Raw genomic sequence first — 24442 nt, 5'->3', positions numbered from 1 at the left:
GTGTCCGGACTGGAAGAGGGGAAAGTGTCCGGACTGGAAGGGGGGGAAAGTGTCCGGACTGGAAGGGGGGGAAAGTGTCCGGACTGGAAGGGGGGGGGGGAGTGTCCGGACCGGAAGGGGGGGAAAGTGTCCGGACCGGAAGGGGGGAAAGTGTCCGGACCGGAAGGGGGTGAAAGTGTCCGGACCGGAAGGGGAGGAAAGTGTCCGGACCGGAAGGGGGTGAAAGTGTCCGGACCGGAAGGGGGTGAAAGTGTCCGGACCGGAAGGGGGTGAAAGTGTCCGGACCGGAAGGGGGTGAAAGTGTCCGGACTGGAAGGGGGGGAAGTGTCCGGACTGGAAGGGGGGGAAGTGTCTGCACTGGAAGGGGGGGGAAGTGTCCGGACTGGAAGGGGGGGAAAGTGTCCGGACTGGAAGGGGGGGAAAGTGTCCGGACTGGAAGGGGGTGAAAGTGTCCGGACTGGAAGGGGGGGAAAGTGTCCGGACTGGAAGGGGGGGAAAGTGTCCGGACTGGAAGGGGGTGAAAGTGTCCGGACTGGAAGGGGTGAAAGTGTCCGGACTGGAAGGGGAGGAAAGTGTCCGGACTGGAAGGGGGGGGAAGTGTCCGGACTGGAAGGGGTTAAGCTTTATAGGCAGAGAAGGGTCACTATAAACAAAAATTTCAGGATTGGTGATCCAGAAAAAAGATGCATCCTGTCCCTTTAATTACCACATGGGGCGTACTTCTTTGTTTTTGGGACCTCTGTTTCAGAAAGCAGAAATGTAAAGAATGTGAATATATTTCTTTCCCCATCCACATCCAGCGCCATCAAACAAAAAATAAAAAGGCTGAAACATATTTACGAGTTTTATCTTGGAGCCAAACGATGAGATTGCTGTTATCAGAAACAAAGTTATAAGGGGGGAAAAGTTCACGGCGAACATTGCAAACAAATCCGAGTGTAAAACCCCATTCCGGAAAAATCCCATAAATCTGACCTGACAAATGACATCTGAAGGATGTGTGCTACAAATAATGACCAGAGTGCCACCCCCTCCCCCCCCCCCCACTCTATTCATCTGATTTATCATCAGAGCATTGCATGTCAAGAGGACCTGTCACCCCGCATCAACTATGGAACATTACAAGCTCTGGGAGTCATTGATTTTAATGACATTGAAGAAACATTTTACTACATACAGTTGACTCGAGTAATACGGCCAACTTCTATATCCTTGGATGTCACATATCATACATTACTATCATTAGGACTCCGCTCCTTCCTCTATAACTCTCCTCTCCTGAAATACTCTGCGCTGCTGGAGGACTCCGCTCCTTCCTCTAGATCTCCTCTCCTGAAATACTCTGCACTGCTGGAGGACTGCGCTCCTTCCTCTATAACTCTCCTCTCCTGAAATACTCTGCGCTGCTGGAGGACTCCTCTCCTTCCTCTATATCTCCTCTCCTGAAATACTCTGCTCTACTGGAGGACTCCGCTCCTTCCTCTATAACTCTCCTCTCCTGAAATACTCTGCGCTGCTGGAGGACTCCGCTCCTTCCTCTATACGTCTCCTCTCCTGAAATACTCTGCACTGCTGGAGGACTCCGCTCCTTCCTCTATAACTCCTCTCCTGAAATACTCTGCTCTGCTGGAGGACTCCGCTCCTTCCTCTATAACTCTCCTCTCCTGAAATACTCTGCACTGCTGGAGGACTCCGCTCCTTCCTCTATAACTCCTCTCCTGAAATACTCTGTGCTGCTGGAGGACTCCGCTCCTTCCTCTATAACTCCTCTCCTGAAATACTCTGCTCTGCTGGAGGACTCCGCTCCTTCCTCTATAACTCTCCTCTCCTGAAATACTCTGTGCTGCTGGAGGACTCCGCTCCTTCCTCTATAACTCCTCTCCTGAAATACTCTGCTCTGCTGGAGGACTCCGCTCCTTCCTCTATAACTCTCCTCTCCTGAAATACTCTGCACTGCCGGAGGACTCCGCTCCTTCCTCTATAACTCCTCTCCTGAAATACTCTGCTCTGCTGGAGGACTCCGCTCCTTCCTCTATAACTCTTCTCCTGAAATACTCTGCACTGCTGGAGGACTCCGCTCCTTCCTCTATAACTCCTCTCCTGAAATACTCTGCGCTGCTGGAGGACTCCGCTCCTTCCTATATAACTCCTCTCCTGAAATACTCTGCGCTGCTGGAGGACTCCTCTCCTTCCTCTATAACTCTCCTCTCCTGAAATACTCTGCACTGCTGGAGGACTCCGCTCCTTCCTCTATAACTCTCCTTTCCTGAAATACTCTGCACTGCTGGAGGACTCCGCTCCTTCCTCTATAACTCTCCTCTCCTGAAATACTCTGCTCTGCTGGAGGACTCCGCTCCTTCCTCTATAACTCCTCTCCTGAAATACTCTGCTCTGCTGGAGGACTCCGCTCCTTCCTCTATAACTCTCCTCTCCTGAAATACTCTGTGCTGCTGGAGGACTCCGCTCCTTCCTCTATAACTCCTCTCCTGAAATACTCTGCTCTGCTGGAGGACTCCGCTCTTTCCTCTATAACTCTCCTCTCCTGAAATACTCTGCACTGCCGGAGGACTCCGCTCCTTCCTCTATAACTCTCCTCTCCTGAAATACTCTGCACTGCTGGAGGACTCCGCCCCTTCCTCTATAACTCTCCTCTCCTGAAATACTCTGCACTGCTGGAGGACTCCGCTCCTTCCTCTATAACTCCTCTCCTGAAATACTCTGCACTGCTGGAGGACTCCGCTCCTTCCTCTATAACTCCTCTCCTGAAATACTCTGCACTGCTGGAGGACTCCGCTCCTTCCTCTATAACTCTCCTCTCCTGAAATACTCTGCGCTGCTGGAGGACTCCGCTCCTTCCTCTATAACTCCTCTCCTGAAATACTCTGCGCTGCTGGAGGACTCCGCTCCTTCCTCTGTAACTCTCCTCTCCTGAAATACTCTGCGCTGCTGGAGGACTCCGCTCCTTCCTCTATATCTCCTCTCCTGAAATACTCTGCTCTGCTGGAGGACTCCTCTCCTTCCTCTATAACTCATCTCCTGAAATACTCTGCACTGATGGAGGACTCCGCTCCTTCCTCTATAACTCTCCTCTCCTGAAATACTCTGCACTGCTGGAGGACTCCGCTCCTTCCTCTATAACTCCTCTCCTGAAATACTCTGCACTGCTGGAGGACTCCGCTCCTTCCTCTATAACTCTCCTCTCCTGAAATACTCTGCGCTGCTGGAGGACTCCGCTCCTTCCTCTATAACTCCTCTCCTGAAATACTCTGCGCTGCTGGAGGACTCCGCTCCTTCCTCTATAACTCCTCTCCTGAAATACTCTGCACTGCTGGAGGACTCCGCTCCTTCCTCTATAACTCTCCTCTCCTGAAATACTCTGCACTGCTGGAGGACTCCGCTCCTTCCTCTATAACTCTCCTCTCCTGAAATACTCTGCTCTGCTGGAGGACTCCGCTCCTTCCTCTATAACTCCTCTCCTGAAATACTCTGCTCTGCTGGAGGACTCCGCTCCTTCCTCTATAACTCCTCTCCTGAAATACTCTGCTCTGCTGGAGGACTCCGCTCCTTCCTCTATAACTCCTCTCCTGAAATACTCTGCTCTGCTGGAGGACTCCTCTCCTTCCTCTATAACTCTCCTCTCCTGAAATACTCTGCTCTGCTGGAGGACTCCGCTCCTTCCTCTATAACTCCTCTCCTGAAATACTCTGCGCTGCTGGAGGACTCCGCTCCTTCCTCTATAACTCCTCTCCTGAAATACTCTGCTCTGCCAGAGGACTCCGCTCCTTCTTCTATAACTCTCCTCTCCTGAAATACTCTGCACCATTGGAGGACTCCGCTCCTTCCTCTATGACTCTCCTCTCCTGAAATACTCTGCACTGCTGGAGGACTCCGCTCCTTCCTCTATAACTCCTCTCCTGAAATACTCTGCACTGCTGGAGGACTCCGCTCCTTCCTCTATAACTCCTCTCCTGAAATACTCTGCGCCTAAAGAAGAGGAAAGGTAATCTGCAGAACAGTCCTCTGGTGCACAGTGCCATGTCCCTGACATCACAGCTAAACAGTTACAGGATGCGGAGGAGACTCGCAGGGATTTCCGAGCTGCTGAACGGTTCCAGGTAAAGACTTGGACGCCATAAACATGGAGAAGATCGATGCTCAGACGGCTGTTATGTGAAGGAGAACAATATGGACATTTTCTAAATTTTATGGTCAAAAAATCAAAGATTTTCAAAATTTTGTTAGTATAAAAACACTCCTTTGGGGAGAGGCCAGCGATTTTAGACCTGAACCCGCTAAATCTTCTCCAGGGTGACTCGCAAATTAACATTTATTCAGAACAGAAAAGATTCAGATGTGCGGACAATGTACAGGGCGCGCTGAGAAGCCAAGAAAGGCGCTTGGCCAGAAAACATGGACAGCGGATGTAGAAAGACACAATGTGGGCGGCTTCAAGCAATATATACAGCAATATATACAGGTGAAACTCAAAAAATGAGAATCTGGTGCATTCATTCATTTATTTCAGTGCAGCAACTTAAAAGGTGAAACTAATATATGAGACTCATTCCATGCAAAGCAAGATAGTTCCAGCCGTGATTTGTCATCATTGTGATGATTATGGCTTACAGCTCATGAAAACCCCAAATCCACAATCTCAGAAAATGAGAATATTTTGAAAAGGTGGAATAATCTCGGCTCAAAGTGTCCCACTCTAATCAGCTCATTCAGCCATAACACCTGCAAAGGGTTCCTGAGCCTTTAAATGGTCTCTCAGTCTGGTTCAGTAGGAATCACAATCATGGGAAAGACTGCTGACCTGACACCATCACTGACACCCTCCATAAGGAGGGAAAGCCTCAAAAGGTCATTGCAGAAGAAGTTGGATGTTTCCAAAGTGCTGTATCAAAGCACATTAATAGGAAGTTATGTGGAAGGGAAAAGTGTGGAAGAAAAAGGTGCACAAGCAGCAGGGATGACCGCAGCCTGGAGAGGATTGTCAGGAAAAGGCCATTCAAAAGTGTTGGGGACTTTCACAAGGAGTGGACTGAGGCTGGAGTCAGTGCATCAAGAGCCCCCACACACAGACGGATCCTGGACATGGGCTTCAAATGTCGTATTCCTCTTGTCAAGCCGCTCCTGAACAACAAACAACGTCAGAAGCGTCTTACCTGGGCTAAAGAAAAACAGACCTGGTCTGCTGCTCAGTGGTCCAAAGTCCTCTTTTCTGATGAGAGCAATTTTTGCATGTCATTTGGAAACCAAGGACCCCGAGTATGGAGGAAGAATGGAGAGGCCCAAGGACCCCGAGTATGGAGGAAGAATGGAGAGGCCCAAGGACCCTGAGTATGGAGGAAGAATGGAGAGGCCCAAGGACCCTGAGTATGGAGGAAGAATGGAGAGGCACAAGGACCCCGAGTATGGAGGAAGAATGGAGAGGCCCAAGGACCCCGAGTATGGAGGAAGAATGGAGAGGCACAAGGACCCCGAGTATGGAGGAAGAATGGAGAGACACAAGGACCCCGAGTATGGAATGGAGGAAGAATGGAGAGGCACAAGGACCCCGAGTATGGAGGAAGAATGGAGAGGCACAAGGACCCCGAGTATGGAGGAAGAATGGAGAGGCACAAGGACCCCGAGTATGGAGGAAGAATGGAGAGGCACAAGGACCCCGAGTATGGAGGAAGAATGGAGAGACACAAGGACCCCGAGTATGGAATGGAGGAAGAATGGAGAGGCACAAGGACCCCGAGTATGGAGGAAGAATGGAGAGGCACAAGGACCCCGAGTATGGAGGAAGAATGGAAAGGCCCAAGGACCCCGAGTATGGAGGAAGAATGGAGAGGCCCAAGGACCCCGAGTATGGAGGAAGAATGGAGAGGCCCACACTGCAAGATGCTTGAAGTCCAGTGTGAAGTTTCCACAGTCTGTGTTGATTTGGGGAGCCATGTCATCTGCTGGTGTTGGTCCACTGTGCTTCATTAAGTCCAGGGTCACCGCAGCCGTCTACCAGGAGATTTTGGAGCACTTCATGCTTCCTTCCGCAGACCAGCTTTATGGGGATGCTGACTTCATTTTCCAGCAGGACTTGGCTCCGCCCACACTGCCAAAAGCACCAAAACCTGGTTCAATGACCGTGGGATTACTGTGTTTGATTGACCAGCAAACTCGTCTGACCTGAACCCCATAGAGAATCTATGGGGCATTGCCAAGAGAAGGATGAGAGACATGAGACCCAACAATGCAGAAGAGCTGAAGGCCGCTATTGAAGCATCCTGGTCTTCCATAACACCTCAGCAGTGCCACAGGCTGATAGCTTCCATGCCACGCCGCATTGAGGCAGTAATTGCTGCAAAAGGGGCCCAAACCAAGTACTGAGTACATATGCAGCTTCTACTTTTCAGAGGTGCGATATTGTTCTATGTACAATCCGTGTTTTATTGATTGCATGGAATATTCTCATTTTCTGGGATTGTGGATTTGGGGTTTTCATGAGCTGTAAGCCATAATCATCACAATGATGACAAATCACGGCTGGAACTATCTTGCTTTGCATGGAATGAGTCTCATATATTAGTGTCACCTTTTAAGTTGCTGCACTGAAATAAATCAACTTTTGCACCATATTCTAAGTTTTCAAGTTTCACCTGTATATTCAGAGCATGTTTTCAGACCTCTGAAGATGAGATTTAGGGGTCATCACTGCTCAGGAGCTTTCACAGGGAACTTCGCAAGGTGGCAGGCCGGGGCCAAAGCAAATATTGGTCACGTGTCTTGTGGAATCTCAGTGAGCTTTGTGTATGTCTTCCAGATCTGTGCAGTCATCCACGGTGAGACTTCCTGTGATAAAGGCCGCTCACTGCTGCCCTCTCTGCTTGTGCAGGGTGACTGGTCTGGTCTCCACCCCCTTCCTGTAGTCTTTTGCAGGCAGCCTGTAGTGGGTAGGGTTTTCTGGCCCCTCCCACAGCTGTGCTCTCTCCTTGTGCAGGGTGACTGGTCTGGTCTCCACCCCCTTCCTGTAGTTTTCTGCAGGCAGCCTGTAGTGGGTGGGGTATGCTGGCCCCTCCCACAGCTGTGCTCTCTTTCCTTGTGCAGGGTGACTGGTCTCGTCTCCGCCCCCCCCCCCCCCCCCCGCTGGCCAGCTCCTGGGTCCCTCCCACAACTCCCTGTACAGCACAGTGGTGATGTCAGTACTATTTTACATGGTGATTTCTGGCTTTGTGAAGGTTTTTGATCCACGCAGAAAAAATTGAGCGAGGTTCTAACTGTTTTATAGTTTGGTTGGAGATGCACTTTAAGCCTCACCCCTCACAGGCAGCGAGGGAGAAATGGTACAAGGAACTACATTGTGTTCATGCTGCCTGAGGATACTGAAATATGTCAGATCTAGAATACAACATGCATAGGAAAAGCAGATCTATGGACTAAACCAGGGAAACCCGGGCACTCCAACAAAGGGCCGGTTTAGTTTCCTTTAGACTTTAGGGGGGCTGGACTGTGGTTGGTGGGAGTTGAAAATGCCTAAGGCTTGGCGGTCAGTGGGAGTAAAAAAAAAAAATACACAGCACTTGTGGTCAGTAGGAGGAGAAAAAGTGCCCCATCATTGGTGTCAGTGGGAGGAATAGGGCCCCATCGCTGGTGTCAGTGGGAGGAATAGTGTCCCATCATTGGTGTCAGTGGGAGGAATAGGGCCCCATCGCTGGTGTCAGTGGGAGGAATAGTGCCCCATCATTGGTGTCAGTGGGAGGAATAGTGCCCCATCATTGGTGTCAGTGGGAGGAATAGTGCCCCATCGCTGGTGTCAGTGGGAGGAATAGTGCCCCATCATTGGTGTCAGTGGGAGGAATAGGGCCCCATTGTTGGTGTCAGTGGGAGGAATAGTGCCCCATCATTGGTGTCAGTCGGAGGAATAGTGCCCCATCATTGGTGTCAGTGGGAGGAATAGTGTCCCATCGCTGGTGTCAGTGGGAGGAATAGTGCCCCATCGCTGGTGTCAGTGGGAGGAATAGGGCCCCATCATTGGTGTCAGTGGAAGGAATAGTACCCTGTCATTGGTATCAGTGGGAGGAATAGTGCTCCATCCTTGGTGCAGGTGGGAGGAATAGCGGACACATGAATCATCCTTCGTTTTCAGGGCGACACATCAGGATAAACAGTGCGGTCTCTCTGTGGAACCGCTCACTGCAATTAGTCCAACCACCTAGTGAGTCTGCTAAGAGGCAGAAACCAGAGACAGTGCAGGAGGGTGGCGTGTTCTTTAGGAACATCTACAGCACCACTTGTGGTTTGTCCATATCTGACGTCTGGTACGGCAAGCCTTGGTGGAGTATGACTGGAGGGCATGGCGGCCCGGAGAAGCCTTGGGTTATTTGAGGCTCCGTGTGAACTCAGCGTAGCGAGAACAGGGATCCCGCTCACCTTCACTATTCCCACTAATACCATGAAGACCATCAAGACTTTACTCTTGTACATGGACCGTCCTTTACTTTTTGCCAGGGGCCTCCAAACCTCCTAAACAAAGGGCCAGTTTATTGCTCTTCAGACTTTAGGGAGCTGGACTGAATGCCTCAGGCTTGGTGGTCATTCAGAGCAAAAAAAAAAAATGACACAGGACATGTCATCAGTGAAAGGAATAGTGCTCCATCATTGGTGTCAGTGGGAGGAATAGTGCCCCATCATTGGTGTCAGTGGGAGGAATAGTGCCCCATCACTGGTTTTAGTGGAAGAAATAGTGCCCCATTCCTGGTGTCAGTAGGAGGAATTGTGTCCCATCGTTGGTGTCAGTAGTAGGAATATTGCCCATCGCTGGTGTCAGTGGGAGGAATAGGGCCCCATTGCTGGTGTCAGTGGGAGGAATAGGGCCCCATCGCTGGTGTCAGTGGGAGGAATAGGGCCCCATCATTGGTGTCAGTGGGAGGAATAGGGCCCCATCATTGGTGTCAGTGGGAGGAATAGGGCCCCATCATTGGTGTCAGTGGGAGGAATAGGGCCCCATCAATGGTGTCAGTGGGAGAAATAGTGTCCCATTGTTGGTTCCAGTGTAAGGAATAGTGCCCCATCACTGGTTTTAGTGGAAGGAATAATTTCCCACTCCTGGTGTCAGTAGGAGGAATATTGCCCCATCGTTGGTGTCAGTGGGAGGAATATTGCCCATCATTGGTGTCAGTGGGTGGAGATCTAGAGATCGGTGGTCCTCACTATAACCTCAGGGTCTTCAATCTACAGTCATCATAGATGACTGGGTAGAGCTGAGAAGGGAAGGTGGGTGATCGTTAGCTCACGTGCAGCTCACCGCACCTCCCGCTCTCATTCTGATACTAAAGACGGCGCCATAATCTACATCTTCTGCTACTCACGCAGGGTGATCACATACAACCCCCCATAACCCCACAGTACACGCAGTGCCAGACTTTACATCTATAGAGCATGGCCAAAGTTAGGCTCGCTCTGCTCCAAGGTTCTCTGGAACTTTTGTTCTCTGAATTTATATTACATATTGCTGGCAGAGTCAGGCGTACATCTGGACGCGCATATCTTACCATATAAGTAGCTGGATGTGGGTTCCATATGTTCCCATGGTGAGAAGTATGAGATCCCAGAGAACAGGTCAGTGTTAGCACTGGAAGGTCTCCTTGCTTGGTGACTGCCGTGACAATGAGCTTGGCCAAATCTGCCACAGATCAAGCCACCTGACCAAAACCCGCTGGGAGGCCCGGAACTCTTTCTATATGGGTAGCTTTAATTTATTTGATTCATTTATATAGAAGAGATTGACAGAGACCAATGAGCCAGCCACATGACTGCCTACACAAGGGCATGAAAGATACCCCACAAGGGCATGAAAGATACCCCACAAGGGCATGAAAGATACCCAAAGGCCGTCACCTGATCCTGTGGAGATCTGAGCCTAGCGGTCACAGGGGAGCATATACGGAATTCTTCTCCATTCCTGTAGACCAGTGGTTTTCAACCTGTGGGTCGCGACCCCTTTGGGGGTCGAACGACCCTTTCACAGGGGTCCCCTAAGACCATCAGAAAACAAATATTTCCGATGTGTAAAGAGCAGCTACTGTGTAGAAAGCAGCTGCTGTGTTGAAAGCAGCTACTCTGTTAAAAGCAGCTACTGTGTTGAAAGCAGCTACTGTGTAGAAAGCAGCTACTGTGTTGAAAGCAGCTACTGTGTTGAAAGCAGCTACTGTGTTGAAAGCAGCAGTATTGGAGGTAAAACGACACTTCATGACTTATAATTGCTGGGTAAATAATTTTATGGTTGGGGGTCACCACAACATGAGGAACTGTATGAAAGGGTGATGGCATTGGGAAGGTTGAGAACCACTGCTGTAGACCAAACTGACTAATCTGAGCTAGAGACCACGTTGGACTGGTTCAGACGGTATTTGGTGGTTTCACTGGGAAGTGGTGGTGCGGATCCCCCTTTAGAGGTTTGGTCTCCTACCTTACCGATACTTTGGTGCTGTCGCTTCAGTAGAAACAATGGCTGAATGAGAACAAAGGAGCAACCAGTGTCTGAAATAATGCAATTCTTGGTGGGAGGATACAATGGGTTATCGAAAGTGTGGGAACATAAAGATCAATCCAACGCGTTTCGGGACAATTGCCTTAACCTTCCTCAGGGCTATTGGTAAGCTTTAACGAGACGGATAGACTCTGAAGTATCAGAATTTCTGAAGGTACGTGGAATCCATCTTGAGCTCCCTGTTACCCGTGTTTCCTGCCTGCTTATACTTCTGATTTCCGTTACCGACTCGGCTAGCCACTGGATTACCCATGCTCTCTTCTGGCTCTGACCTCGGTTTGCTTCCTAGATCTGCCCCTGCCTGTTTCCTGTGAATGACCCCGCCTAGCCCCTGACTACGCTCCTGATCTCTCCTCTACTGACTATGGTGTTCTGACCCTGGCACTTGCTCCTGACTTCATCTCCTGTCTTGCCCTACCTGCTACCGCTGTGTCTGGCTGTATGGTCCAGTATCCTTCTGAAAGACCAGCTGCCCTCCTCATCTGGCTTCTATCCACCGAGGTCTAACTGCTACGGCACTACTCGCCTTCAGTACATCCGGCACCCCCTGCTTCCTTGGGCTCAGCATTTCCTGTTACCATCCTCAGGGTTGTGGAGTACGAAGCCATAAATAGAGCCCTCTCATCATTTCAGCCTCCAGACCAGGTACGTGACAGTGGCAGTAGTACTAGTAAAGGTAATCTTAAACAGTCCATGGTTCACAGCTGGGGACCATGAAACACAGTGAGCACAAATAAAGGCGGACTTGAATAAAGCGTGGTTCACAGCTGGGGACCATGAAACATAGTGAGCACAAATAAAGGCGGACTTGAATAGAGTACGGTTCACAACTGGGGACCATGAAACAGTGAGCACAAATAAAGGCGGACTTGAGTAGAGTACGGTTCACAGCTGGGGACCATGAAACATAGTGAGCACAAATAAAGGTAGCCTTGAAAAGAGCACGGTTCACAGCTGGGGACCATGAAACATAGTGAGCACATATAAAGGTGGACTTGAACAGAGCGCAGTTCACAGCTGGGGACCATGAAACATAGGGAGCACAAAAAAAAGGGGGACTTGAATAGAGGACGGTTCACAGCTGGGGACCATGAAACATAATTGCACAAATAAAGGTGAACTTGAAAAGAGCACGGTTCACAGCTGGGGACCATGAAACATAGTGAGCACAAATAAAGGTGGACTTGAATAGAGGACGGTTCACAGCTGGGGACCATGAAACATAGTGAGCACAAATAAAGGTGGACTTGAATAGAGGACGGTTCACAGCTGGGGACCATGAAACATAGTGAGCACAAATAAAGGTGGACTTGAATAGAGGACGGTTCACAGCTGGGGACCATGAAACATAGTGAGCACAAATAAAGGTGGACTTGAATAGAGGACGGTTCACAGCTGGGGACCATGTATTAACCCTAGCGCAGAAAAAGAGGTTCTATTCACAAGATCCTGGCAATATCAGTCCACAGGTGGAGCCTCCAGGAGTTGCTCCAGCTTTCAGTCCAAAAAGGGGGTCCAAAGACAAGCAACCCCCCTTCCTCCTTTCAGCTCAAAAGGTCCATCCCCACAGGGGAGAAAAGGCAATCTTCTCAGGGCTCCGAACTATTTAACAGCTCTCCCAGCCCCCATCTGGGCACACCTCCCCAGGCATTGGCTGGACCCTGCTCAATATTTAAGTTGGTTGTTTAAGTGCTCCCTACCTAAACTCCAGAATTGTCAACAAGAGGCAGGGGAAAGCAAACTCCCAGGCAGTGCAGCCCTGAGCAGACCAAAATAAACAATCACTGCTCCTCTGGCCACAGCAGGAGCCGAATTCTAAACATACCTAGTGGCCCAACTCGGAGAGTGCTACAAAAGCAAACAATGTACAAGATGTATTTGGTGTAGGTATAGATCACCTACCTGCCCTCTTCTGGAAAGCCACAGGTCTGGATTCCACAGCCGCACTGTCGCTGACCTGCTGAGGGGATGAATTCTTGGGTGTCGGAGGAGCCTTCCATGTTGCTCTTCCACTATGGCTGGCATCACTCCGTGACCGAAGCTGGTCTCCTGACTGGCTCATTTCATACACGGCATCCTGGTTCCTCTTCTTCTCTTTCTTCAACATGCTGACTAATATATCTGAACATCATCAATAGGAAAAAAGTATTTGTTAATCGAAATGGCTAAATTTGCTACAGATGGGTAGGTTTTGGAGCAATGGAAGCCTACTAAAGTGAGCTCCTCACGTCTCTGGAGCTGGGAATTGGGACATGGCCCTTCTTACAGGAACAGTTGCTGTTGAGCTTTCGCCAGAATTGCTGTGTGCTGGATCTAATTTTTAATACAGCGAAACCTTCTTCTGAAAGATTAAATTATCACCTTATTTCAGTTTTACTCCCAGGACGGCTCTTGGAGCCGAGTCTGAGCGGGGAGGCCCTAAGAGGCTTGCAGCCTTGTCTAATGCCTGTCCTCCTGCTGATAACACATGCTGACTGCCAAGTGTGAAATAACAGCTCAGGGACTGCAAAACTCTTCAGCTACAGGGCTCTGTTATGTGATCCTATGAAATACATCAAGCAGCTTGAACCATCAGCAAGAGGTTGGTTAGCTGAGATTGCGGCCAATGTTGGACGCCATGTTCCCCCGCAGTTCTCGGCACCAGAGGCATCTGCTAAATAAAGCTTAACCAGGCTCCAGGCTTTTTCTGACCCTTTTTGTTCATGTCAGGTTTTTGTTTTTTTGCTCCAAAATTACTTAGAACCCCCAAACATTTTATATTTTTTATTAAAGCGGAGTTCTGTCATGGAAATTTTGTATTTTAGGTTGAACTTTAAATGTGTCATATATGAGTGTTATTCACATGTCTCTCGTGTGGCTTAATTAAAGCTCTGAAGGCTGCAATTGGGCCATGCGCATGTACAATGTCTATATATTACAGTACTCAGCTCAGTAATGGAAGAGATGGCAGATCTGCGTATAGACCGGCGTGTATACCACCACGGCATTCGATGCGAATGCCGCCGGCGGTGGGCCGCGGGCCTGTATCCACATATCAGCAGCATAGTACCACATGGACTTCGTATAGCCAGGCGCCAGGCAGTGCGAACTCCGCGTGTAGGCTCATTGATATCTCTACAACCACTACCGACCTGAAACTGTATCTGGATGGATGTGTTTTAATAAAGATTGTATCGGGCCCATTCAGATACAGACTGGCACTGTTTAATCTAGGGGATGCTTGTACAGAGAATGTACATACTACTAGGAGCTGATAGGATGGGAAGTTTGCTCTCCTCAGAGAGCTCATGGGGGGAGGGGAGGACTGGTGTAACTGGCTTCCAGTATAGATAAGAGGAAAGGCTATGCTCCAATCGGGATGTACATTCTGTGTATAGACGCTCCCCACACATTGTTCTGTGGGAGGGGATTGACCTGACTCATGTGGGGGGCATGTGTGTGTTTGTAATAAAACTGGAGGCTGGGGTTGGAGCTGGTCTCTATGTGAATTCCAACAGCAACCTGAGAGTGTCGTGTGATCATTCCTGGGTAACGGGAGCTCCATTTCCCCACATCTCAACAGAGCTAAACCAGTTGGAGGCGCAGGAATCGTGGAGTTTAGCTGAAGTCATAGTAAGTGGAAGGCGTAATACGGCTGCAGCGAGATTCGCACAGTTTTATGGGGGATTTCTGCGCATCCAACTGCGAGTACTCACGGTAAGGCAAAATTCGTTGAAAGAGAATTTCCAAGACAGTTCCACTCGACCTATCAAAAAATAAAAGTCAGCAGCTACAAAATCTATAGCTGCTGACTTTTAAAAAACAGCCACTTATCTGTCTCTCGGTCCCGCGGTGTGTCCCCCACAGTCCGTTTCACCGGCCGTCCTGTATTCCAGGAGGCCGGCATCTTCAGTGTGGGCACCCGGCTGTGACAGCTTGTGGCTTACCCACTGCGCATGCGGGAGTAGCGCTGCGCTTCCTGAATGGTCCTGCAGTCTTCTGTGACCTGTCATGTGTCCCAAAAGACTACAGGGAGGGAGGGCACCTTCTGTTTCTGGTCACCTAGGCGATCGGACCAGAAGTGGGAGCGGGTACCTGTCAAATTCGTGTAACCGCTCCCCAAAGGTGCTCCTTAAAGCGGAACTTCCCCTTTTGGGTGGAGCTTCCCTTTAATACTGTAAATGGATGGGTTTTGCGTTTTTTTTATGTCACGCAGTATTTGCACAGCAGTGTTTTGAGAAAAAATACACCTTTTTTAAAATTTGAATGCAAAAAACACAATATATATATAACCCAATTTCTTTGTAAAATATAAAAGATGGCATTACGCTGAGTAAATAGATACCAAACATGTCACGCTCCAAAACTGCGCACGCTCATGGAACGATGACAATGTAAATTTTACTATCTATAGGCGAAGCTTTAAAAGTCTTTACAGGTTTATATTTACAGAGGAGGTCTGGTGCTGGAATTACTGGCCACAATCTGATGTTCGCGGTGATACCTCACAAGTATGAAGCGTCCCGGACAGACGCGTGCATTTGCCTTTGTGCGCATGCAGGGGGAGACTTTCATTTTTTTATTTTGCACTGTCACTTAAAGAAAAAAAAAAATTCTATCACTTTTATTGCTGTTACAAAGAATGACAGCAATAGGCATGTGACAGGTACTCTTTATGGAGGATTCCGGGGTCAATAAGATCCCACATCTCTCCTCATTTAATCACACTAATGCCGGCCATACACGGTTCGAATTCCAAATGATTTTCGTACAAAAATCGGACCTAAGAATAAACGGACCGATTTTCGCTCCGTTAGTGGGGCAACGGCACGATTGGGGCAATGGCTGCTTTTCATGGTTCCTCCCAATTTCGGGCATGCTGCAAAATTCATGAAAAACAACCAATTTTCGTAATCATTGGTGGCACCATCATATTACAGAACGAACGACGTTTTTGATTTTCGGACGAAAAATCGTTCAGAATTTGAACCACGTATGGCCTTGCATTAGATCGGTGTGATTGAATGCTTTTATTTTTTTTTTAAATGGCGCCGATTGTTTCTGGGTAAACCGGAAGTGATGTCAGGTTATCGCTTCTGGTTTACTATTTAACGGAACTGAACAAAGCCGATCCGGTCTTTGTCTGGTTACATGACTAGCTGGCCTATCAGGACTCCTGGTGGGACGGGAGATCCTGTGAAAGCGGGTGGGGGGGGGAAGAAACGACATTCCCTCCCCCTGCTTGCAATAGCAATCGAGCAGCTAGTTAGCAGCTCCGATCGCTATTACAAGAAAGTCGACCATTGGTCTCAAATAATGGTGCCAGGATGAAGACTGGTGATGTAACAGGTACATGATTGGTCGGTAATTCCAGGTATGGATATTTTTAAATAGTTACATTGTTTCAGCTTGGACCAACTACATGTGGGATCCCTCTGGAGGCTGGAAATCCCTGTACAGATACCAGGACTAGGATCTACATCTAACCTAGCTCCTGGATCCCATGCCGAGCGGCTGCCCTGCTGCTTCCTGAACACAGGGGGTCGGCTGCTCGGCCAGGGCACCATTCACAGAATGCTTTGCATCGTCTCAAAGACTGCAAAGTATTTTCTGATTGGACAAGGTGAGGAACATGACATCACCGCCCAGTCTCCTCACCTTGTCCAGGTGGAGGTTGTGGGCAGGACAAGCAACACCATCCTCGCCTAGGTGAGAAGTGAGGAAGTAGGAGCAGATACCAAAAAAAAATATTCACTCCCCCCCTGGGGGGGGGGGGGAGGGAGAGAATGAGAGGTATTTCACTTTTTGAGGGAAGTTCTGCTTTAAGTTCTTGTGTGGAAGACTGACACCAATCAGCCATAACTTTACAACCAGCAACAGATAAATTAAATAACTATGATCTCATTACAACGGCATCTGAAAGTGGGTCGGCTATGTTAGGCAGCGAGTGAACATGTTATCCCTGAAGTTGATGTGTTGAAAGCACAAAAAATGGGCATCGCAGTTTGTTGTATATGGGGCTGTGTAGCCGCAGACCGGCCAGGGAGCCCATGTTGACCCGTGTCCACAGCCAAACGTGCCTACAATGGGCATGTGAGCATTAGAACTGGGCCACGGAGTGGTGGAAGAAGGTGGCCTGGTCTGCTGAATCATGATTTCAGTTACATCATGTGGATGGGCGGGTGTGCGTGCGTCACTTACCTAGGGAAAAGTAGAGATATTCGCCCTGAGGTCATCACTGAGGACAAGGGGGCGCTCTTTACATCTGGAGGAAAAGAAATTTAATCTCCAAACACGGAAAGGTTTCTTCACAGTAAGAGCTGTGAGAATGTGGAACAGACTCCCTCCAGAGTTGGTTGTGGCCAGCTCAGTGGATTGCTGTAGGAAAGTCCTGGATTCTTTCTTGGATACACAGAATATAACTGGATATAACATTTATAGGGAAAGTTGATCCAGGGAATATCCGATTGCCTCTCGGGGGATCAGGAAGGAATCTTTTTCCCTGCAGGAGCAACTTGGATCGTGCTTTGCTGGGTTTTTTTTTGTCTTCCTCTGGATCACCTGCGGATGTAGGATTATAACTTTTTTTTTAATGGTTGAACTGGATGGACTTTTGTCTTTTTTCAGCCAGACTAACTATGTATCTCTCTATTTCCTGTCTGACCGATGTTTATAAACAATGTTACTTTGTATCTCTATCTCCCGTCTGATCGATGTTTATAAACAATGTTACTTTGTATCTCTCTATCTCCCGTCTGAGCGATGTTTATAAACAATGTTACTGTGTATCTCTCTATCTCCCGTCTGAGCGATGTTTATAAACAATGTTACTTTGTATCCCTCTGTATCCCATCCGATCAATGTTTATAAACAATGTTACTTTGTATCTATCTCTGTCTGATCAATGTTTATAAACAATGTTACTTTGTATCTATCTCCTGTCTGATCGATATTTATAAACAATGTTACTTTGTATCTCTATCTCCCGTCTGAGCGATGTTTATAAACAATGTTACTTTGTATCTCTCTATCTCCCGTCTGAGCGATGTTTATAAACAATGTTACTTTGTATCTCTCTATCTCCCGTCTGAGCGATGTTTATAAACAATGTTACTTTGCATCCCTCTGTATCCCATCCGATCAATGTTTATAAACAATGTTACTTTGTATCTATCTCTGTCTGATCAATGTTTATAAACAATGTTACTTTGTATCTATCTCCTGTCTGATCGATATTTATAAACAATGTTACTTTGTATCTCTATCTCCCATCTGATTGATGTTTATAAACAATGTTACTTTGTATCTCTCTATCTCCCGTCTGATCAATGTTTATAAACAATGTTACTTTGTATCTCTCTGTCTCCCATCTGATTGATGTTTATAAACAATGTTACTTTGTATCTCTCTGTCTCCCACCTGATCGTTGTTTATAAACAATGTTACTTGTATCTATTTTTTTAATGGTTGGACTGGATGGACTTTTGTCTTTTTTCAGCCAGACTAACTATGTAACTATGGCACCAGGATGTAGTATGGGAAGAAGACAAGCCGGCGGAGGCAGTGTGATGGTTTGGGCAATGTTCTGCTGGGAAAGCTTAGCTGCTGTCATGTGGATGTTACTAGACACGTACCACCTACCTAAACATTGTCCACCCCTTCATGGGAATGGAATTCCCTGATGGCAGTGGCCTCTTTCAGCAGGATAATGAGCCCTGTCACACTGCAAAAATGGATCAAGAAGGGTTGAGTTGACTTGGCCTCCAAATTCTCCAGATCGCAATCCAAGTCCGATCCATGGAGCCCCCTCCTCCCAGCTTACAGGACATAAAGGATCTGCTACTGACGGCTTGGTGCCAGATATCACAGCGTACCTTCAGAGGTCTAGTGGAGACCATGTCAGGGCTGTTTTAGAGGTAAAAGGGGGACCCACCTAATATTAGGTGGGTGGTCATCAAGTTACGGCTGACCAGTGTATTTGAGAAGGAAAAACATTACGGTGTGATTTTCAAGACTGCTTTGTGAATTCTCTAGAACGAATGAATGCGTTTTGGGCTGGACAAGGATACTGATTTCATTGTCTCTTTGCTGTAGAAGGTCTCGGAGCTTCTTCATTTCTTCTGGACGGACACTAGAAGATCCGGGTCTTTCCGTGGTGGTCTCAGGAGAGGAGATTCTCACATCAGATGGTTTTCGGTCACGGAAAAGCCTCTGAGAAGGAAAAAGGGGAATACGTTATAATTTTGGGGGCGGAGCCGCGCCATCTGTTTCAATGGACCCAGGCAGCGTGGTTCAGGATCAAGCCTGCAGGTGGACCCCGACAATGTAGCTTTGTATGGTGTCACGCAGAGAAAAAGAAGACAAAGCACACCAGTGGGGGACCCAAGAAGAGGACATTCAAGGCTGCTCTGTGCAAAACCATTACACAGAGCAGGTAAGTATGACGTGTTTTTTTAGGCTTTCATTTATTTTCATCTGGTGACCCAGCCAGTAAGTCTGTTGTATTTCAGAAGCTCAAGCTCTCCAGCAGAATGTATCTGTTTACGTAGGTGAGACCGTGCATTTAACACTGGCAGGGTGTATAAGATGTACGGGGTATACAGGATGTACAGGGTGTATGGGGTGTACAGGGTCTATGGGGTGTACAGGGATGTACAGGGGTGTATGGGATGTACGGGATGTATGGGGTTTTACAAGGTGTATGGGATGTATGGGGTGGACAGGGATGTATGGGGTGTATGGGATGTACGGGGTGAACAGGGATGTACGGGGGGTGTATGGGGTGTACAAGATTTACAGGGTGTACAGTCTGTATGGGGTGTACAGGGATGTGTGAGGTGTATGGGATGTATGGGGTGTATAGGGATGTGTGAGGTGTACGGAATGTATGGGGTGTACAGGGTGTATGAGATGTATGGGGTGTACAGGGTGTATGAGATGTATGGGGTGTACAGGGTGTATAAGATGTATGGGGTGTGCGAGGTGTACGGGGATGTAAAGGATGTATGGAGTGTACAGGGATGTATGAGGTGTACGGGGTGTACAGGATGTGCAAGATGTACGAAGTGTATGGGGTGTACAGGATGTACGAGGTGTATGGGGTGTATGGGGGTGTACGGGATGTATAGGGTGTACAGGGATGTACGAGGTGTATGAGGTATACAGGGTGTATAAGATGTACAGGGTGTATAGGGATTGTACAGGGTGTACGGGATGTATGTGAAAGTAAAGGGGTGTACAGGGATGTACAGGGTGTATGAGGTGTACAGGGTGTATAGGGATTGTACGGGGTGTACAGGATGTACGGGGTGTATAGGGTGTAGAGGGATGTACGGGGTGTATAGGGTGTAGAGGGATGTACGGGGTGTAGAGGGATGTATGGGGTGTATAGGGTGTAGAGGGATGTATGGGGTGTAGAGGGATGTACGGGGTGTAGAGGGATGTACGGGGTGTAGAGGGATGTACGGGGTGTAGAGGGATGTACGGGGTGTATAGGGTGTAGAGGGATGTACAGGGTGTAGAGGGATGTACGGGGTGTAGAGGGTGTAGAGGGATGTATGGGGTGTAGAGGGATGTACGGGGTGTAGAGGGATGTACGGGGTGTATAGGGTGTAGAGGGATGTACAGGGTGTAGAGGGATGTACGGGGTGTATAGGGTGTAGAGGGATGTACGGGGTGTAGAGGGATGTACGGGGTGTATAGGGTGTAGAGGGATGTACGGGGTGTAGAGGGATGTACGGGGTGTATAGGGTGTAGAGGAATGTATAGGGTGTAGAGGGATGTACGGGGTGTAGAGGGATGTACGGGGTGTATAGGGTGTAGAGGGATGTACGGGGTGTAGAGGGATGTACGGGGTGTATAGGGTGTAGAGGGATATACGGGGTGTATAGGGTGTATGGGGTGTACGGGGTGTACGGCCAAGCAGATATTCTGTCAGGAAGCCGCGGTAGTTCATTGAACAACTACCAGCCCACAGTCGCTAAGGCTGCCAGGACTTGCAGTTCATTCATTCACAGAAGTCCGCTAATGAACTACGCGGTCATGTGGGCGGAGCCACAAGTGGACACGCTGTTTTTAAATCTGACAGATAGTATGGGGAGACTTCTCCTCGTATTATCTGTCAGAGAGAGGGGTGGGTGACGGTTACGGCTATGGGAACATGTAACATGCTCCACCCTAAAAATGAGTGTCACATGTAACATGTTTCCGAAGGTGAACATATCCTTTAAACCTTTATCCCTAAAAAGAAAAACATAATGCTGTATCTGCTTACAAAGTGTGAGTTGGAGTTTGGCCTCAATTTGTTAGTGTATCTAAATCTGCTAGTCCATTTAACACTCTCCTCCTACCAGACTGACAATGCTGCTGTCCAAAGGCGCCCCCTGTGCTCCTTCATCCAGAGCGGGGGCACTCTAATACAAGAGGTGTCTTAGTGGCCACATCACCAGGTTAAAAAAAGGGGGAAAAGCCTAAAAAAGGAAAACTAATGCAGCCACCAAATCTTATGACTGGTAAGCTGCAATAACGGGATTTTTGATGACTCTCTGAGTTCATTGCCGGACACAGCTGCTCCTTCTTAATCCATTCCCATTATTATTATTATCTGGTAATGGATTAACCACTTTAGCGGCGTGCAAAATCACGTATATACACAAAATTTTGCGTTTCCAGGTAGGGGGAGCGCACGCCCTACCCGCGCCGCCATTTGAGCCGCGGCTGTCAATCACCGGGTCCCGGCCGGTGATTACTCGCCGGCGCCCGGTGATTGCGGAGGATCTTTGACGAGGGGGAGAACTGTTAGTAAGAAAAACAATACTCTCCTCTCTCAGCTCCTGCACACTGCTTTATATGGCTGTGCTCAGCACAGCCATGCAAAGCAGTGTGCTTACAGTGAAGCACACACACAGGACACAGGATGTAAAACAGCACAAAGCACAAAGTTAACCCTTTGATGGCCCCAGATGTTAACCCCTTCCTGCTCAGTGCCATTAGTACAGTGTCAGTGCTTTTTATTAGCACTGATCACTGTATTGGTGTCACTGGGGATGCCAGTGACACCAAGTCAGTTCCCCCCTCCCCCCAGTGTCAGTAAATGTTTAACCACTTCACGTCCGGCCCATGTATATAAACAGCCGGAAGGTGGCAGTGCAGGGTCGGGTGGACATTTACAAAAGGCCTCCCCGCCCCCTCCAAGTGCGCAGCACCGCGATCCGGTGCCCGCTGCGTCCTCCGGACACAGTGAAACAGATTGGACGGGACCTCTGTGCGAGGTCCCGATCATGTGATCACTGATTGGCCAATCAGCGATCACATGCAGAGTAGTAAGCAAGATGTCACTTCTGACATCATTGCTTACGACGTGTGAAATCTGTGAATGATCACAGAGATCACATGGTACAGGGCCATTCACAACAGCCTTGTACCATGTGACAAGCTGTGACCAATCACAGCTTTCACAGTATTTCTCAATACTGCAAGAATGCAGCCAGAGAGAAGGAGGAATGATTGATTTTACAGCCTTTATGGGTGTAAAAGCAATCAGTGTAAAAAAAAAATCTTCATCACCCCCCACAAGTAGTACAGTGTCACCATGGTGACTGTACTTCTAGGGTGACAGTATGTAAAAAAAATAAATAAATAAATAAATAATAATATAAGAAAACAAAATAAGAATGTAAAAAAAAAAAAGTTTAAAAATTATAATTTTTGGTTATAAACTAATTTGGCTTATTTTTTTTTTACTAAAAAGATAACGGAATACATTTTGGCCAAGATTTATGATAAAGGATTATTTATTTGCAAAATTTTATAAGAAACATACTTTTTTTTCAAAATTTTGGACTTTCATTTATATAGCAAAAAAATAAATAAATCCCAGCGGTGAATAAATACCACCAAAATAAAGCTTTATCTGTCTCAAAAAAATGCTAAACAATTCATATGTATACAGTGTTGCATGACCGCGCAATTGTCATTCAAAGTGTGATAGCTCTGAAAGCTGAAAATTGTCCTGGATAGGAAGGGGGTGAAAGTGTCCGGACTGGAAGGGGGGGAAGTGTCCGGACTGGAAGGGGGGGAAAGTGTTCAGACTGGAAGGGGGGAAAGTGTTCAGACTGGAAGGGGGGGAAAGTGTCCGGACTGGAAGGGGGGGAAGTGTCCGGACTGGAAGGGGGGGAAAGTGTTCAGACTGGAAGGGGGGAAAGTGTTCGGACTGGAAGGGGGGGGAAGTGTCCGGACTGGAAGGGGGGGAAAGTGTTCAGACTGGAAGGGGGGGAAATTGTCCGGACTGGAAGGGGGTGAAAGTGTTCAGACTGGAAGGGGGTGAAAGTGTCCGGACTGGAAGGGGGGGAAGTGTCCGGACTGGAAGGGGGGGAAGTGTCCGGACTGGAAGGGGGGGAAAGTGTTCAGACTGGAAGGGGGGGGAAGTGTCCGGACTGGAAGGGGGGGAAAGTGTCCGGACTGGAAGGGGGGTGAAAGTGTCCGGACTGGAAGGGGGGGGAAGTGTCCGGATTGGAAGGGTGGGAAAGTATCCGGACTGGAAGGGGGGGAAAGTGTCCGGACTGGAAGGGGGGGAAAGTGTCCGGACTGGAAGGGGGGGGAAGTGTCCGGACTGGAAGGGGGGGAAAGTGTCCGGACTGGAAGAGGTTAAAATGATGTAATAATGTGTTGCATTTTTTTTCTATATTGGTCTTTGTTGTCTTGGCACCAGAAAAATCCACCTCTGCTACAATGTCGGGTGACGGATCGGTCAGGAGGTAGGTGTCCTCTATAGCTCCGTACACACTGCCTGGTTACCTTTAGTCCAGCAAAGCAGTAATGAACTTTCCGCATGTCGGCTCCGGTGTCTAAGGTGCTCTCGGGGTCTCCATCATCCAGGAAATTGTGAATCTGCTCATCCAGCCTGCAAAAAAAATAAATACAAATTCTGATTCTTTACTATCACACTAAACCACAAATGGCAGTTCGCCAACTGTCACTGCCTGTGTGTGAGAGATACCAACAGTCATAAGCACAGCTCCATTGTGTATCTACACTCCATGCTGCTCTGTATGCTGTGCTGTAGGTAACAACCTCCTGATCTCTGCACTTTGTAACCTGTGCTGTACATTATATACTGCAAGCCATTGCACCCAGCATGCTGCATGCACCACATTGTGGCTCTCTGTACAACGGGGTGTACATTGTAAAAGCTTCACTCTCTATACAGCTCTATATTGCAAACTCCAAGTTGGTCCACTCTGTATGCTGTGCTGTGCATTATATACTCCAGATATGTCCACTCTGTATGCTGTGCATTATATACTCCAGATGTGTACACTCTGTATGCTGTGCTGTGCATTATATACTCCAGATATGTCCACTCTGTATGCTGTGCATTATATACTCCAGATGTGTACACTCTGTATGCTGTGCTGTACATTATATACTCCAAATTGGCTCACTCTGCATGCTGTACATTATATACTCCAGATGTGTATACTCTGCATGCTGTGCATTATATACTCCAGATATGTCCACTCTGTATGCTGTGCTGTGCATTATATACTCCAGATATGTCCACTCTGTATGCTGTGCTGTGCATTATATACTCCAGATGTGTACACTCTGCATGCTGTGCATTATATACTCCAGATATGTGCATGCTGTGCATTATATACTCCAGATGTGTATACTCTGTATGCTGTGCTGTGCATTATATACTCCAGATATGTCCACTCTGTATGCTGTGCTGTACATTATATACTCCAGATGTGTACACTCTGTATGCTGTGCTGTACATTATATACTCCAGATGTGTACACTCTGTATGCTGTGCTGTACATTATATACTCCAAATTGGCTCACTCTGCATGCTGTGCATTATATACTCCAGATGTGTACACTCTGCATGCTGTGCATTATATACTCCAGATATGTCCACTCTGTATG

At 48.1% G+C, this 24442-nt stretch overlaps 1 protein-coding gene across 2 annotated transcripts in view; it reads right to left on the bottom strand.

Moving 5' to 3' along the window:
- The window catches only part of KIF6 (kinesin family member 6), a 374519-nt gene that overhangs the window by 209225 nt on the left and 140852 nt on the right, over positions 1-24442 (bottom strand). For both annotated transcript variants that reach the window (XM_089690367.1, XM_089690368.1), the window contains exons 11-13: positions 23309-23414; positions 18583-18724; positions 12437-12655 (exon numbers count right to left, since the gene is read on the bottom strand). In XM_089690367.1, coding sequence (XP_089546493.1) covers positions 12437-12655; positions 18583-18724; positions 23309-23414 — 467 coding nt within the window. The remainder of the gene's footprint in view (positions 1-12436; positions 12656-18582; positions 18725-23308; positions 23415-24442) is intronic.

Source organism: Staurois parvus, unplaced genomic scaffold, assembly GCF_062004578.1.
Source record: "Staurois parvus isolate SC_StPar_1 unplaced genomic scaffold, SC_StPar_1.0 ptg000529l, whole genome shotgun sequence".
Taxonomy (NCBI): domain Eukaryota; kingdom Metazoa; phylum Chordata; class Amphibia; order Anura; family Ranidae; genus Staurois; species Staurois parvus.
The sequence above is the reverse complement of the archived record's forward strand: the minus strand, read 5'-3'. Positions and strand labels throughout refer to the sequence as shown.